At 46.8% G+C, this 18,112-nt stretch overlaps 1 protein-coding gene across 1 annotated transcript in view; it reads right to left on the bottom strand.

The window, feature by feature from the left end:
* The window catches only part of Gycalpha99b (guanylate cyclase 1 soluble subunit alpha 2), a 212,261-nt gene that overhangs the window by 44,945 nt on the left and 149,204 nt on the right, over positions 1 to 18,112 (bottom strand). Inside the window, exon 3 of the mRNA XM_077703650.1 lies at positions 5,164 to 5,234. Coding sequence (XP_077559776.1) covers positions 5,164 to 5,234 — 71 coding nt within the window. The remainder of the gene's footprint in view (positions 1 to 5,163; positions 5,235 to 18,112) is intronic.

The following is an 18,112-nucleotide window of genomic DNA, read 5'->3' as shown; positions in this document are numbered from 1 at the left end:
CGACCCTATCTTCGCGCCTGTAACATGCATGGTCCCGTCCGCGCGCCCTGCCAGTATGCTTGGCTGGGCTCGCTGCTACAGTTTTTCCTTGGCAGATGGAGTGCGGTCTTTGTTGGTCCAAGAGCAGAAAACAAAAATTGGCTGACGATTACAAGCACCCATAATGCAAAAAAAAACAAACACACAGTGGCAGGTTGTTCCATATGCAACGACGTTGTTACAAGGTCGCTACAACGTTGCTACAACGCCGCTAACATTGCCAGAACATCGCTACAGATTGCTACGACTTTTCTGTACGATAATAGTTGGGCTGCGCTCAAGTACCACTTCAGCAGTGAAGTTCTTACGAGGATCCATCGCAACTTGTGCTGGGTTAATCCCATGTTGTCTAGCACATCGTCTTCGACCCCTTGAACGCGTACGGGAATAGTTCCGGCAAGACTACGCTTGCACCTGCGCGCTCCCCTTTCGTCGCCACAGCAACTGAGCTTCCTCTCACTGCATAGATATCAACGGAGCTCAGTCAAGGGGACCGGATACGATATTCCGACCTATTCAAACCGCTTACCTATGTAAAAAGCGTGTAAAGAAGGTGATTTGGGCAAGATGAGCAGAAATTTATTACTGCGGGATAGGTTGAGACATTTTCTGGTCTGAGATTTCAATATAGTTAAAATAAGCAGTGCAGGCAGTGCATGAAGAAGTTGGTGCATCAGGCTCTAAAACGTTTGTTATCTTATTTGGAGGACATTGGCCACATTTGAAAATTGTGAATTCTGTGACGCAATCTACAAAATAGTCCGTCAAGCCCGTCAAGCCACGCCAGTGTTTCTTTCTTTTTTTTTTTCTGCCCACGTCTTCCTAGGGCCTGTTTTCCCTACATCCCGGACCCCTAGCAGGGAAGCATGTAGGCGATTGCAGACGCCGGCAAAACTCTCTGCTTTTTTTCAATAACAAGCCTTCTCTCTCTCTCTCTCTCTCTCTCTCTCTCTCTCTTCTTGTTCTTTACCGGTAACGAATGGTCATTACATAAACGGGGGAATTGACCGTGACGAGAGGCGTTGCTTTATCCAAGGATTCAAATAAATGACAATGCGACATTTGTTACGACTGGAACTTCAAAAGTAAAAAAAAAAACGGTCACGAACAGCTCAAAAGCGAACAAAAATCGTGGAGAAAAAGCTAATGCACCCATTGTCGTAAGACACCATGGCTCCGGGGGAACCTGATATAAAAACATTTGCGATGGTTCGACTCAGTAAAAATAACGAAGCGAGGGCGATGACTAACAAATGTGAAGCTCCGTCTTTCAAGCTGCTTCAAAAGCCCCACTCCAGGAATTCAAACTTCCACCCCTTTTCGTATTTTGTCCTTACCGAACCTCCCAAGGCACTCAAACGAATCTCGTGCCGAAACTAAACCACGCTCAGGGTAATTGGCAGCGAATTAGAATTACTGTTTTCTCATCCATAAAGACGAAAGCCCCCCCCCCCCCCCCCCCTTCCCCCCCCGTGACTTCCCTTTGTCCTTGCAAAAGGCGTAAAAAAAGTCGCTCTGAAGACCTGTGATGCGCAGCACTTTATTCCGAAATTGCGTCCCAGGCTCGTATTAAATCTCTGCTGCTTTTCAAAATTCGGCGCTACGCGCACGGCCAGGTTATTACCACTCATCGACGTTCCTCATTTATGTTCATGAACGCGCGCCACGGCATACCCTTCTTTTGCGCATGCTCCGAATTACCCGCGGCATTCGATGAAACCTGACTCGAAACGAGATTTAGAGCAGCGGTCATCAGCGAGAAATGTTTGACGCCGCACGCGTGCGAGAGTTATGTCCCGTGTGCTGCGTGGAATCCGATTGCGCGGCCCCACACCATTTATCGCCGTCCCAGTGCATTCGCTATAGCGAAATTAATTCTTTTTAATCCCCTGACGTTGCGTCGGTCAGGTCTTTGTGCGGGTGTTAAATATCCCTCTTTTCCCGCATCTTGCTATAAGTACCCGCTTAGAGGCAGATGGGCCACGGTCCACCAAAGCAGGATTTTCTTTTCACCAGCCGTTTTGATTTGCGTTCGTGCATGTGAGATGCAGGGAGAGGGAGAGAGAAGGAGGGGGAGGAGGGAGGGAGATTAACGGACGGGTGAACGCGCGGGTGTATGAATGGATGAATGGATGAATAGATGGACGGGCGGACAGAAAGTGAGTGAGTGAGTGAGTGAGTGAGTGAGTGAGTGAGTGAGTGAGTGAGTGAGTGAGTGAGTGAGTGAGTGAGTGAGTGAGTGAGTGAGTGAGTGAGTGAGTGAGTGAGTGAGTGAGTGAGTGAGTGAGTGAGTGAGTGAGTGAGTGTGTGTGTGTGTGAGAGAGAGAGAGAGAGAGAGAGAGAGAGAGAGAGAGAGAGAGAGAGTTTTCTTTCTCGCAATATGTTCCATGAAGTACATGGCATATATATCTCGGTCCTCGAAGCCGATGCGCCCGCCTGTATGTCGGCGCAGTTTGAATGTCTGAAGGTCGGAGTTTCAAACCCGGCCCAGAGGCATAACCAGGAAACATTTTTCTTGCAAACATATCACATCTTGAAGTTTTCAGCAGCGGAGCTGTTGTAGCTAGCCGTAAAGTGTGGCGCGTAAAGCGGTAAAATTTAAAAATACACCATCTTCCCGTGGGGAACCATGAGGAGGATGCGAAGCATCATAGGGGTTCCGTGTAGGTTCCATTGTGTTGCCGTTATGTTGTTTCATTTATCGGAGCACGAATGGGAACGTAGTGTCGACCCCCATGTAGAGACAGAGAAATATAGAGAAATGTAGAGACAGAGAAGAGACCGACACCGGCGTTGCCTGATCGAACACCTCCTGGTTCTCATCTTTCTTGATTGCGTGCTCACGCTCCTACCCTGCTGCCCGCCCTCTTCGTCTTCTTCTCTGTTTGAGCTGCAAGGCGCGTGGCGCTTCCCGCCACAGCTTTCCCGCGGGAAATTCAACATCCTCCTCTAAAGTTTTCAGTTCGTCGTTTCCGTTGACGTTCAGCTTCGCGTGCCTTCGTTGTATCAGTAGCTTCTTGACGTAGTTTGAATGAGTGAAGGACATCAGGCGCGTTCGTTGCACTTGCTCCTGTCTCGGTTTTGTAGCGCAGTGGGAAGAGCGCCACGTACCTCCCGTTGCGGCCAGAAAGTCGTGGGATCGAATCCGGGTGCCGCTAACTATTTCTTTTTTTATAGTGTAGAGGAAGAGGTGCGGACGGACGGACGACCGACGACGGAGCCGAGAGCAAGAGATGCTTCGCATCTAAAATACCAAGAAAATGCCAAACGTGCCCGCGAGCGAGTGCCTCACGGCGACCGCCGAGCATTCCGGGCTCGCGCAGTGGCTTTAGCCCCCCCCTCTTAAAAAAAAATGTGGCGACCACCCCGAGGAGCGCCTCGCGTTGCCTAGGAACCAACGACGCCAAAACTGGCGCAACACATAAAGATCCTCGACGCGCCTCCAGGAACCCCGCGTACGCGTCGCGCACGTACGCGATGCCGCTGCCCCAAGCTGTCGTCAAGCGCTAGGCGCATGCAATGCTTGGCATGAGGAACGCGACGGTGTCGATGCATATGATGATGGCAGCTACAAGGACAATGCAAAGTGACGACGGAACGTGTAAATAAACAATTTAAAACTTGTGCAAATGCATGGTGATGTGTCCTTCAGTGCTCACGTAGAAAGAAATCCTGCATCATCGCTATGTTTTCAGCCTGTTTTCGCCAGTTTTTTTACAGACATCTTTCTACCCGCCTAATAATATGCAAACGATTAAAGTTACTATCACGCTGCTTCCACTTTCTCGTCAAAACGCGAAAACAAAGAGACTAGCAATCAAACTATTTTCTAAAAAGACACCGCTTAGATACTTTCTGGAAACCTTACGATATGTTTTGAAGCCTTCCCTAAAAGCGCATGAACCCCAGAGACGTATTTCACGCTGGTTACCGCGTATTTTAGCATTTAGGATTTAGAAGAAGGTTACAAAAAGTGTTTCAGGGTCCCTTTAAGACGCAACTCTGCTCGGCGTGACTAAATACCAATAGTGGGCGTGTTCGAATAAGATCGTCTGCACCTGCGTGCGGTGCGCAACAGGTGGGAATCATGGAGCGTTAGCGCTGTCAAAATCGTCTGCTCCTTGTTAGTGGCGCGTACAATACAGATGCGTTTTGTCCTTTTTCATCAGTGCCTGATAGACAGGCGCACAGTTTTCTGGAGCTGTTATACTGTTGGGCTGCGTACCTTTGTCGCAGCCCTGTTAGCCACAGCCTCGCGACGCTCTTCGTCCAATCACGTATTAAACGCGTTCGGTCTGCCTCTGGTTCTTCGTTGTCCAAAGAGATGCAACTCGGACGCAAGAAGTTTGCCATTGGTGCTGCATGGCCGGGTCGTCGAAGGCACAGCGGTAAAAGTTCCAAATGTATCGCGTATTTACAGCCTTTGGAAAACAATCATCCAAACGCTTGAAAGCGTTATAATGCATGCTTTACAAAGCGCAAGATTTATTAACGGGCTAACTGGCCCGATACTTGAAATGCCGAAAAAATTTACAAATTTACAAAATTTTAATATTTACAAAATTACAAATTTACAAAATTACAAATTTACAAAGCCCGTTCGTTGTTTGCCAATTTTTGTTGAAGAACTGCGTGTGGCACGAAGTTTCAGTATGAAGCAGATGGCGGCCCCAAAAGGCCGTTTGGAGGTGCTTAGAGCTGCTGCACCGTCTCCCGGAAATGGGAAAAGTTTAGTCGCTGGTACAGCGAAGCTGGAAATTCGGTTGGGATTTTGAAATGTCACGCAAATCTGCTGCGAATTTTCGGTTCAATATATCGGCAAACAAATACATTTTTCTCCACCGTTTGTGGTGAAACATCCAGCGCAAAATAACCAAGATACTCAACGAATGTATGCGTTCTTTTCATTTTCGCATTGTTTATGACTAAACATATCGTGGAAAATATTCAAAACATTCCGCGCTCTTTTTTACGCATCATTTTTGATGAAACATCCCAGGAAAATATTCAGAATATTCAGCATATTTACGCGCTTTTTTTCGCCCTATTTGCTGCGAAACATCTTATAAGTGATAAACACACTTCGTTCTTGCAGCGCCAACAAGGCTCCGGCGGTATACTCACATGAGCTCATCCCACAGGAGGGGATCCTTGTCCGACACGACCTGGCGCATAGCCTTGACCACTGCCGAGGCCTGCAGGTAAAGTGACAAAAAAAAAAAAAAAAAACGAAGGTTAAACAAAACGCAAATATATCTGCTGTCTAAGCAAAATTTTTATCAGCATTACGCGGGACGAAAAGTAAAAGCATGAACATATCGAACTTCCTTATTCTACAGAGATCAAAAGTACCGGTTTTGTCATACAAACGATGCTTGAAGGCAAAAAGACAATGATTGTTGCCGCCTGCGAGCTGCAGTCCCTTTTTACAGTGCACAATGATCATGTCCTATTGCGTGGTATTCGAAAGCCAACACTATTTCAAAGGGTTTACAATCCATATTATTATAAACACATTGGACAAATACCTTTACTTATGTTTTATGTCAAGGTGCAGTGCAAACCGAGAATGTTACTCGTTTGTTCTAAGGCGAGTAAGGTAAGAGGCAGGATAATCTTTAAAGGAAGACTCGAGAAGTATAAAGTTACAAGAAAGAAATTAATCCTGTGTCCATCGTCTTTTGTAGAATCAAGGGTGGGAATATTACATTTTAAACTTCCTGATATTAATCACATAAACTGAACTATACTCGGGTTCGAAAAACTGTGGAAGAGAGCTTTCACAGTAATCGAAATTGAAGAGGTCTCGTGGGGACCTATTTAACAAAAGAATAAAAAAACACAACTGCAAGAGGCCAGTCCAATTGGCTTCTTAGTCTTGCTCGAGGGTTTAATTATGTCCTAAGCTCCACATGGCAGCTTTGATATTGCTTGAGGATACCTTCCTTCGTCTCGAGCCATTTTCCATTTATTCCGAGATCAGGAGGATGGGTTCTTTCTTTAGTATGTCGGCACTCACGCCGAGATAATGAAGTCTGCCTTTTGTGAGCAAAGCCCGGGCTGGAGTAAGACACGAGAAAAAGTGTGAACATGTAAAATGTAGGCATGGGAAGGACAACTTCATTAACCTGTTTTTACGCCTTCTTTTACGCGTCTTTCCAGCTTCTTCTGTGTGATTATGCGAAAGTGTAACTGCGCAAATTTAACCGGTCGTTTTAGGGAGCCCCGACTAATACTTACCCAGCTCATTGAAAAATACATTCCTTTGCTACTTTGACAAATGCTAATTGACACGCTAATTGATATGACTAACAGTCGACGGAGAGCGCGAACGGTCACCCTGGGTGAAATTGGACAAATGGTTTACGAACGGGCGTATACATTCATTATCCACCCACCCACACGCACACGCACGCACGCAAGCACGCCGTGCGCACACATTTACATACATACATGGGAACATACACACGTACACAGATACATACATACGTACACACATACATAAATACATACATACGCACATACATATGTTCATACATACATAAATACGCACATACATACATACATACATACATACATACATACATACATACATACATACATACATACATACATACATACATACATACATACATACATACATACATACATACATACATACATACATACATACAAATATAGGGGTACGTAAAATGTGGACGCTTAAAATAGGGGGCCCATAGTTTTCCCGATAATTTAGTACCAAGTCATTTGGGCACAACAACTGCACCAGTCCGATGTCTGAGCTGACCGCTTTTGTCCCCAAGATTTATGTCGAGAGGTGTCGTCAGCATTGGCTAAACGCACGCAGTTGAAGTACAACTCGGCGTTACACAGACAGGTGTACTCGTCTCGGTCTCCGCACTGGACTCGTGCAGCTGGCTACAACCATGCCCGAAGCGGCAAAACCCAATTTCAGGCCGTGGCCTCAGCCCATAGTTGGGGGCAAATAGCATTAAGCCGCTGTGATGTCTAGCGTCTCTCAAACTCATTCGGCGGTAGGACCACGACGTCTACTGAACTTTGTACCTTCTTTTGTCCACTTTTTTGTCCGAAGCATGATACGCAAACCCAGAGAGCCCGTCCCCTCCGCTTCTTTCGTAATCGTGAGGTAAGGTCCATCTAAAAATAACGATCTTCTTTTATACTTCATGGCTATGTTGCCACAGTGAAGGATAAAAAAAGCAAGATTGAGTTTTTGTATTATAAATAAAAAGAAAATGTAACCAAATCTGCGCTATCACATTTCCCAGAAGGTACGGTAGCAAAGGGAAATGCAATTTTGCCGCCTCAAAGCCAGCGGCTTTAGACCCAAACTGCGGAAAAGATGCATGCGCCCTATATGAGATCCCGCTGTCAACCAAATGTGGCAATATGGCATAGCGCAAAGGGAGTTCCTTAAAAAGACAAGTATTGCAGCTACGTATTGCGAAAAAAAAGAGAACAATGAACCGAATGTGACTCGGGAGGGGAAATTTAGACTGATAGATGGAATAAGAGGGCTTCTTTCCTTTACTTGTGCTTCTTCCCTTTACAAGGCATAGAGATAGCCACTTTTTTCTATTTGATTTTTTTACAGTTATCGAATTGCGCGCGCGCAACAACACGTTGCGTGACACGTCTGGACGTGCCAGTCGGAATTCAAAACCTCCGCTTTTCGCTCCGGTGACGGAATTCAGGACCACCCATAGTTACAAAGGCCTGTTCGCTCCTTCCTCCCCTTCCTGTCACTTTCTGAGTCACGCGCTACAATCTAACACCACGAGAGACGTCCCGCTATTCTCGCACACTCGCTATGTGGGACCACAATGACCCCATCACTGTTTCCAGGGTGACACGCAGGCATTGTAGACATGGGTGGTGTTTAGTGCGTCCATCCGAACCGCGGTGCGAGTGCGCGCACTGCGAGCAAATCACGAGCACGCCTGGAATGCGCACGCTGTAGCCGAAGGCATGCACGGGCGCTCATTCGCGCGCTCTCGTCTCCCGGATGGCGCGAACATTTGTGACGCACCCGCTGTAGCAGGCATCTGTGCCGGCTCAAGCGGTTCTCTGAGCGACGAGATCAATTCTCGGGGCGTAGAGAGGCGCAGAGGAAGAAAGTAAGTCAGGGGAGCCTCTCCAGAATTTCTTCGGCAAGTTGCCCGCTATCTTTCTCAATTTTTTTTTCATTTTTGCTTTTGTGGGCTCATCAGCTACTTCGCGCTTTTAAAGACAGGGTTTATCTTTCCATTTCTGTCTTAGATACCCTAAAGTCTTAGGAAGAGTGGATTTAGACTATCAAACCATCCGACGGTGTTGTCGAGCACAATGTTTGTTTTCTGAGTTTTCAATGTATCTAACGGCTTTTACAGACAGGCGAGAAAAGTGCTAAAACATGTATACAGTAGTAGTAGTAAAGTCCTTTATTGGGAAGGGACGGCCGGTTGGCCAGAGGGGGTAAATGGGAATAGCAGGGAGGGAGGATTAACACTACTTGAATCTTCAAGGGCCGTAGAGGATCTAATTGTCCATTGAGGATCTCATTGTCCAGTTTGAGGGACCAAATGGGTTGTAGGCCCCGGCTCACACCACTCGAGTTGGTGAACACCGGTCACGTCAGAGACACTCATTCGTACAGTATGAACACGCCTTTGACCTAGCGAGGCTCATAAGCTCACATCGCCGCTGACTCACGACAGACACGCCGGCCCGCACTCCGTTCAAGAAATTTGGTATCTAATTCTACTACCGTGACAAGAGGCTTGCAACCTTTGGCGGATCCATCACATCAGCGACCCTTGGAATATTCTCACGACCGACGGGGCCACCGGCTCAACAGTATCGAACAAGGACCTTTCACAAATCCTCATCTCAGTGCTTCATTTAATTATCCGTCTCCTTCCGCAAGCTCCTTCCCTTCGAGAAGTTTAAGATGTTCTATCACTGACACAGGCCTGTTATTTCATTTGTGGTGCGTGTCTATGTTTAGCACATATCAGCGAACATGTATTTTTCTGGCAATTTGTAACTTCTTATCTGGGACACCTCTATCTTTGCATAAGCTATTGAACCTGTGGGCCAATCTAAGAAGCCAGACCAAGGACTTCATTGCCCGTCGGGAGTTCGTTATTACAACAAGCGTATGAGGTCACTATACTCTTGATGTATGCCTAGCTTTCATGCTGTACATAGCACTGAGCGCACACACGTTCCAGTAGCGATTCATTCAATGTAATTGTCATTACTTCGTTAATTGTTAAAACAGTCACTGTATCTTTCACTACTTCCAAACTCTGGAGTCGCCACCTTCTATTTTGTTTGAAGCTCTCTCTCTCTCTCTCTCTCTCTCTCTCTCTCTCTCTCTCTCTCTCTCTCTCTCTCTCTCTCTCTCTCTCTCTCTCTCTCTCTCTCTCTCTCTCTCTCTCTCTCTCTCATACGGAACAAGTAACACCCGATCTCCCACGCTACCCTAAGTGCGAGTTATTGCGCGTATAAGATTTAGTTGGCGGTAAAACGCCGATGACTATGACTAGTCCAGCCACCTGCATAGCTTAAACAAGCTGTGGTTATAACAGGTGGAAACTGAAAACATGCCCGCTGGACTGGTGGGAGATTCCAACCTGGACGTTGCACGACCTGATGCGATCTGACTGCTGCTCTCCGTGGTCGAGCGGTTATAAGGTTGGTGTGTTACGGGAACAGTGAGATGCCTACGACGCGGGAGGGAAACGGGCAGCCCCATGTTTGTTCGCCAGTACAAAACTATAGTCACACCAAGTTTCCTTCGGCTAATTAGCTACATCGCATCTTTTAAACGCAATAGGGGTCGGCAATATGGGACGGTAAACGCGCAGCTGGGGTCGGCCAAAGACTTAATGGACGGATGAGCTACGACAATATGGGTGGAAAGGATGGACTCAGCTCGCACTCGATAGACTAGACGTGGCTGGAGATCTTTGGAAGAGGCCTTCGTCCTGCAGTGGACAAAACCAACCTGATCATCATCATCATCATCATGAAGAAGAAGAAGAAGAAGAAGAAGAAGAAGAAGGAGGAGGAGGAAGAGGAGGAGGGGAGGGGGAGGAGGAGTGGAGGGGGAGGAGGAAGGAGAAGGAGGAGGAGGAGGAGGAGAAGAAGAAGAAGAAGAAGAAGAAGAAGAAGAAGAAGAAGAAGAAGAAGAAGAAGAAGAAGAAGAAGAATTAGGGAAAAGTATGCTCAATGGTAAATTACAAGCAAACGTGTTCTGTTTCGTGCACTCTTTGCACAGCGCACAGCTACGCTGATCTTTCTTCAGAGTAGAAGGGTACTGATAATTTTGCCGCTTTGAAGTTCAAAGTAAACCAAAGCATTTCTTTGGTAGTTTCTCAGGCACTGACGAATGGTTCACACACCTGCTAAGAAACAAAAAGCCAATGAGCAAGAAAATAAACCAAATCAGTATAAGATAGTAAGGCAGGTTAGAGAATATTTCGCAGAGGTGGCACAAAAATAAAGCTGTAACGAAAAGGGGATGAATATAAAAATGCAGAACGAAAGTACACGATACCTACCCGGATTTCTAATTAAATAAAAATTCTTGGAACCTTGAACTCACGCGCAAGACTTAAAAGGGGAAGCTGTTGTAAGTGAGCCTTTTCTCGGTATTTTTTCCTGCAACGGCGAACTTACGGCTTGTACGGCAACTCCGCTGTTAAAAAGCATGGACGTATTTTGGAGGAGAAGGCCAGTTTACAATAAGGTATAGGCGTAGCTTATTCGGCAAACATGAGCGCGACAGTGCTCGTTCGACACCGAATCACAGCGAAGCACGAACGGGCAACATCAGGACCATATGACAAAGTGTCTCCCCCACCGATTTATCTCAGTCTGAAAGCGAAAGAAAAACTTACCTATGAGGGAGAAAAAGATGTCGAAACTTATCCATTTCATTCCCAAGCGGAGAGGAAGGTTGCATAAAACATTAGCCACGGTACTCGGCTATTCATCATTTTCGGATAGCGGACCAAATATGACCCCACTCATTCGTATCACCGAAGCTTCACGGCACGGCAGGCCAAGCAACTACGAAGGTTTGTAGTCTGATTTTTTCATTTTTTTGCCTCGGACAGGTTTGCGATTTGTCTGCCTGAGTAACGAAGCTAGCGCGAGTGGAAAATAGCTCCTGCCAGCCTTCGCAAGATGTGACCATCGCCGACCGGCCTACCAAAGCACCACCCGGGATTTCTACTTCAATGAGCACATGGACATGTGGCATTCTAAGTCGCCCTTTCTCCTTCCGCGGGTTTGTGGTTATCCCAGTGCTGTTAAAGGGACCCTGCAACACTTACGATACACGCTTTCACTCTTTCCTTCGCGTCTGGAAACACTGTGGAAGCTACAGTTATCGCCAGCACAGAGCGGCACTGCGTGATTTGCTCGTCGCGCCAGATACGAATTCCGTTTCTGCTTTGTTTTTGTGGCTTTGTTTTTAAAGTTGCCATGGAAAACCGTTCATTGCTGCAACTGATAGAAAACCGGCCAACAGCCTCTACATGGCCTCAGTGATGTAATTCAGGCCGTCGAAGAACGCCAAGACAGGGAAAGAGAGGAAAATCTTTTGAGATAGTTTCCAAGTTATCTGATGGGCATAGAGCAGTAATTTTTGCCTGAGGTACTTTGCGACCCCCTAATCTAAGTACTGGGTTTGTTGGGTGACTACGTTCTGCAAGCTATTAAGACTACAAAAAAAGTTGAAAAAAGTGTTTCAGGGTCCCTTAAAGAGTGATTGCCCCGGTCCCCTGGCCCTGCAGTTTCCACAGAAGTGCGTTACCATTGCCTATCACGCATGCTATGTATATAGGTGCTGACGTGCGGCGATGTTGAGAAGAGCCCCGGATTCGATATGGTGGAAACAAGTAGAGCTGTTGAATCAGCTGCTTTTGCGTCGAAACTAATTGCAATCTTGCGTTGCTACATTTTGACGCTAAGGCGCCAATTTTTGAATGGCGGAGAAGGAATCTAACTTTACGCTTTGTATCCTCGGAAAACAAAACAACCTCTGTTGATAGCGTCAGTGAGCGATCAGACTATTCTCCGCATGCCGAATGAGTCTATTTAAAAGACTGGTGCAGGCCTTAAAATTCGATTGCTTTTGGCTTGCGAGAAAAAGCTTGCAAAAACTGGGACCATCCTTAAAAAAGAAGTCGGGACCAATCTAGCTAATACTAAACTTAGAGCACCCGCCAACTCAACTGGAAGAATTCGCCGTCTCAGTAAATAGAGCATTGAAAAACGAGGTTCCCCAGCATGCATCCACGCTTAATGTAACAAAAATGCCCGTACAAAATGACTGTTAAAAACCCGCCCTTAGAAAGGATAAGTAAACGTCTATGATACAACGCGACAAATGATAAATTGCACGGAAACAACGGGATATTGTACACTGGCAGAGGTTGAGCAGTTTCGCATGGCTCCTGGACAGCTGTGGTGCGCATGCGCGAGGAGCCGCGACGTCACACGGTGTCACAGAACGTTGCTCGCTGCCCGGCGTCTCTCGCACACCCCACGCACCCAGCGTCTTCGCCGACCTCCGTTCCGCACGTGGCGGCCCGGTCCACTTGATGATCATGCGCGGGGTGGCCGGGTGTGGAACCGATGGCTCGTGCGTCGCAGCAACACCGGCTTGCGCCTGTGGAACCAGCTTAGCTGTTGGGCGATTGGTGACGCTGCGTCGGAGCCGCTTGTTAAATATACATGTGTCACATAATGCGTATACAGTGCGTGTGTCATTAAATCAGCAGTAGGCTTGATAATCAAGCTAATCCTAGGCAACCAGGAAAGCTAAGAATAACCAGCCGAACCTTAGCTCACGCTACGTATATCCTGGCATAGCCGAGCTAAGCCACTGCTATTTTTTTATGAATATAGGATAAATGTGATGACGCGAAAGTTTAAATTCTCAATTCTGAACTTAGACCGAGGAAACCCAGGGAAGACACAGCTGCGAGTGCAATTACTCGACTGAAACCTAGTTGCGAGACTACATCACTAATTCAAATTTTTCCTTCATATTATCACGTTTGCTGGCCCGAAAAACCGCCCAGATTATCTAGATAATCATACTACACTCCGCACATCTCATACTGCCTTCATGCAGAAGCGAAGGTTAATGTATGACGGAGGCCATGGGGTAGAACTAAAACAGCCAGCCCACATAGTTACCTCGAAATAAGGACCAGGATCATGCATCAAAGCCCCCTTTGGGAAGCTAACCAATGTACAAATCTATATACAGGGTGTTCCAACTATCACGCACCAAGATATTAAAAAAAGAGCAATGGCGTTTCTCGCAGTAAACCTGGTGTATAATGTTTTCAATACAGTGGAGTAGCGGTGAGAAAGTTTTTTTTTTGTTCATGGCATTTAACTAATTCATTGCAATTATTTATCTATCTCGAGAAGTACTTGCCTAATCATTAAAGTGTTAGTGAGGCACTCGTAAGTACCCACTAGAGGCATCTTGCTGCAGTATTTTCAGCGACGAACTGATAGCGTACCTACCCATTTATTATGACTCATAAAGAAACCCTCGAAATATGAAAAATACCATGTGACGGCGCTCCCGCCCGCTTCATAAACCGGAGCCCTCAAATACGCTGATTGGACGCAACTGCTTTGCCTGTCACACGCCCGAAGAGACAGGGCATCACCTTGATAATGGCATGCAGGGAAGCAGCCGCAACAACAAATGTCGAGGGGCGCGTGTGGCAGATAAGGCTCCAACTGGGCCACGATTTCTTCTTTCTCTCTCTTCTTTATTTCATTCAGGCTAACTCAGAGGCAGCCTGTTCGAGGGCACTGCTTTATGATGCGGGCGGGAACGCCATTATGTGGTATTTTTTTATGTTTCGCGGGGTTTCCTTATCCCAATAAACGAGTACGCAACTAGTTCGTCGCTGAAAGTACCGCAGTTATATGCCTCTCGTGGGTGCCTACAAGTACCTCGTTGACACTTTAATTATTAGGACAGTAGTTCTCGAGTTAGATAATTCATTACAGTTATTAAATTACATCCCATTCACGGAAAAATTACTGGACAGTACTCTACTGCACTGGAAACATGCACTAATTTTCGAGTAACACCATTGCTCTTTTTTAAAATATTTCTATCTATATACTAGACTTTGGCTATGGGACCGCACAGTATTATGCGCATTTTTTGTTACTTCTTGCTGAATAAAGTGAAATTAAATTAAATTAAATATTTCTTGATTGATTGATTGATTGATTGTGGGGTTTAACGCGCCGACGCAACGCAGGCCATGAGGCGCGCCGTAGTGGAGGGCTCCGGATTAATTTTGACCACCTGGGGATCTTTATCGTGCGCCGAAATCTCGTACACACGGGCGTTTTTGCTTTTCGCCTCCATCAGAAAAGCGGCCGCCGCGGCCGGGAATCGAACCCGCGACCTTGTGCTCAGCAGCGCAACGCCTTAGCCACTGAGCCACCGCGGCGGGTAATTAAATATTTCTACCTTGCCGACACGAAACACAAGACTAACTGTACACATGTTGCGGAACCTTCACGAACGTGTCACACGTAGGTGAGCCCCTTATAATGATATTAAAGGGAAAGCTGGCATCTCCACACAGCACTCTGGACCACATCGACTTTTCTAAGGGGACATTGGATGCTGCGCAAAGACGCGTCGTGCCTTCTCCTAAGCTTCCTTCAGGAGAGGGAGCTGGCAAACTCGTGGTGAAAGGACACTACCATTTAGGAGGGGCTTGGGCGGAGCAGTTGCCGGCATATGCAGCCCGGCTAACCCCGCCTGATCCCACACAACCACCACCACCACCACCACATCTTCTTTTCCTCCTTTAAGGTAATTGCGCATACCCACTGAGGGGGATTGGCCAGGGCTTGAGTTTGGTCTAATTGGTTAAAAAGTTTGTGCTTCAGAATGAGAAAACAATGATGAGATAAACAACAACACATACGCTCCGTATGGGCGGGGAAGACAAGTTATTGTATGGATCAGCACAGGAGTCTTCCGGTTGCCATGATGTACTCATGAAGGAGGTAGTAAATTTCTTTCCTTGCTTTGCCTTGGCTGCTAGCGCCCAATGAGAGACGTACGAAGGTTTTTAATTCAAGTTCAAGGCCATTGAATGGGACAGTTGGGGATTTTTTCTTTGCTCTGAGAAACTGGCGATGTTCAAACAAAGTGTTCCGAGGATACTGAAAAAGCCCTCATCGTCGTCGTTGTAGTTGTTGTTATTGTCAGGTTAAGAGAATGGCCGCCGCTCTAGATTGTCAATAAAAAGCGACAAATGCGATCAGATGAGATGTGAACCTGGGTCGGCAAGTAGCGGCCCAGTGGTCTACCAACTGTGCTACCTGCTTTTAAGCGCAGAGCGCTTTAGGGGCTCGCCTTGTCGTCGTAGCTCGCTAGCTGGACCCAAGTAGAGCCACACGGCGTTCCCTCGTAGCGGCTATCGTTGCGGCGTAACCCAGAGGCTTCGGAAGCCAAGCGGTTTATATAGTTATAAGCGTTCGGAACTCGTGAACCGCTAACGCTTGTCATGCATCTCCTCGTTGTTTAGCGCAAAGAAAACTGCAGGTACATTTGAGGCAAAATATACGTAATTAACCGGCAGCGCCGCGTTCATTTAGTTGGAACACTCGTTGGGTTGGTTTTTACGATAGTATACGCGGAAAAAAGTGGCAGAGCAACGCCGGCACGTGCGGGAGGAAAAGCAAGTCCAATAATGGCCGCGTATCTGCTCCTTTCGTTGCAAATGTCGTCAAAAGACGACAGTCTTTATCGGCTTTTGCGAAGTAAATGCCTCCCTTCGCTTTCCCGCTCACCTCTCATGTTGTTCCTCTTGCGTCGCGCTCCTCCCAAGGTAAAGACGCCAAAGGTTCGCTTAAATCATTTTAAACTTCCCGCGTTCCTCTGCTCCAAACCGGGTGTCTCGATGCGAACGCTGCCGTACGGCGAAGACGCGCGTTAATCGAGGCGCCCTACTTCAGCGTTTATAGAACCGCGTTTCCCTACTCCACGTGCGTTGCAAGCAGAACGTGGAACCTATCTAGTGGAACCTTGCGTAACTGTTGCCGGTTGATTTCTTAAAATGGCGCCAGAAGCTATAGTGGCGCGGGCGACAGCAGGCGACGGCGGAGTGAATTCTTTTTCTGCAGTTGATGTAGTATTTAATTTTGCAAAAGTCAAGAATGTTTGATTTTTTATAAAAAACCCTAAATATCACTTCTGTATTGATTTGTTGTCTCATATTTGCGTAATGTCTTGTTCTTCTTCCACAATGTTGACAAGTATGAACATTCCACCGGACATAGACGGGCACATTTAGCTGTGACTATATAAGACTATTGCACAGGCATTGTTTTGCTTTGGCCGGGTGGCTGAATCGAGTCACAGACATACATAAAGCTAAAGGGCTATAATATAAAATAAAAGCCCAACCCGTACCACATACGTATCAGACGGACAGGCATACAGACAGACCAAAATATCTGGGTTTAAGTAGCCCAAGAAAGACTATCGTCTTTAAAAGAATAGAACTCCCGCTGTCAAAGTTTCAGGCAGCGGGCGCGCGAGCACTGCCAAGGTGTGAAATTTGAAATGCATGGGGTAGCAGCAGTGAGCGGATAACGGCGCTATAGCCCATTGTGGTGAGTCACTGCTCTGCGCTTTCACATTGATCGGAACGGCTTTAGTTTTTTTCTCTGTTTTCCACCTGTGCCATCTGCGCACGTCGCCAGCGTAGAACAAAGGTTGTTGTCTTGCTATTTTCTTGGGAGCACATACTTCCTTGTGGTACTAGCCAATAATCGCGAGCTGTGAGGGTATAATGTTCCCGCTACACAAAATTGGCGAAAACTATGAATTGGCAATGTAAAACGTATGGAATAGTATGTGCCACGTGAATGCTAAGCGTGATGGCACGTGAGCGAAGGAAGCGACCCAAACGCGGCGTAGCAGAAAAGAAGCCGGTCGAAGTAATTCGCGCCAAAAGCCAACGAAACGAAAGCGGCGAAAGAGACGCAAAAAAATACGGTGTAGCATCAAAGAAGTTAAGAAGTATCTCCGGGCTATATCGCCAGGCGAAAGCTTTGAAAACACGAAAGCAGACGAGACATTTTTAAGGGTTAAATAAGGCGGTTAGCGTGATTGCCAACGTTCACTTAGACAATTTCGACTCCACACCTAATTCGGAGAGCTAAAAAAATTCCCCGCATTTCCCCGAGGGGAAGAATGTGAAAGTGCGAATGCACGAGTTGAATTTGCGCGGTTCGGTAATGTTCGCGAAAGAGAGATCACACACACACACACACAACTACAAAGAAAGAAAGGTGCATTTATTCACAGACACCTATTTGTGTTGTCGTTGTACTTGATTGCTAGAGCGGATCTCAGCTTTGAAATTTCGTGTCAGTACTCCTTTAAGCGGGTGCATTAGCCCTTCTCACGCCCGATTCCTGGCCAATCCCCCACGTGGGTATGTGCCATGTCAGCGGCCAGGCAGCGCGCGCCCATCTCCCCCCGTTGCCAAGGAAGAAGAGGAGATTCCTGGCCAATCCCCCACGTGGGTATGCTATGCGGACATCGCCGGTGGACGCAGGTTCAGGGTTGCTTAAGAAGTGCATTGCACTTAATAGTGAATAATGCAGTAGGCAGGAGAAACGGTTCTACCCACCACACCGTTTCTCAAACATTTTTCTCCTCCTCTTATTCTCGGCCGTCTACACCACTAAAACGTACACGGAGTAAGGGAGCTGAAGAACGCACCCACACGAGGAGTGCAGAACATTATTCGCACGCGCAAAACTTGAAGGAGCACTCAGTCACGCTCCATTGGACATCAAAGCCCTGGTATTCAGAGCTCATACGGAAGTCCTTAGGTGTTCGGGGAGTTTCTTGATTCCTACGTCCATCATGCCGAAGACTAGTATCGTCTTCGACCTTTTTTTCGCACCTTCGCATTCCCCACTAACTTATTGAGAAGCAAAACCAACGATAAATCAAGTATAACAAAGAAAAATGTAATCC

The sequence above is a fragment of the Haemaphysalis longicornis genome, unplaced genomic scaffold (genome assembly GCF_048455015.1).
Source record: "Haemaphysalis longicornis isolate Haplotype H1 unplaced genomic scaffold, Haemaphysalis longicornis Haplotype H1 scaffold_3, whole genome shotgun sequence".
Classification (NCBI taxonomy): Eukaryota; Metazoa; Arthropoda; class Arachnida; order Ixodida; family Ixodidae; genus Haemaphysalis; species Haemaphysalis longicornis.
Note: the sequence above shows the minus strand (reverse complement) of the source record. Positions and strands in the feature narration are given on the sequence as shown.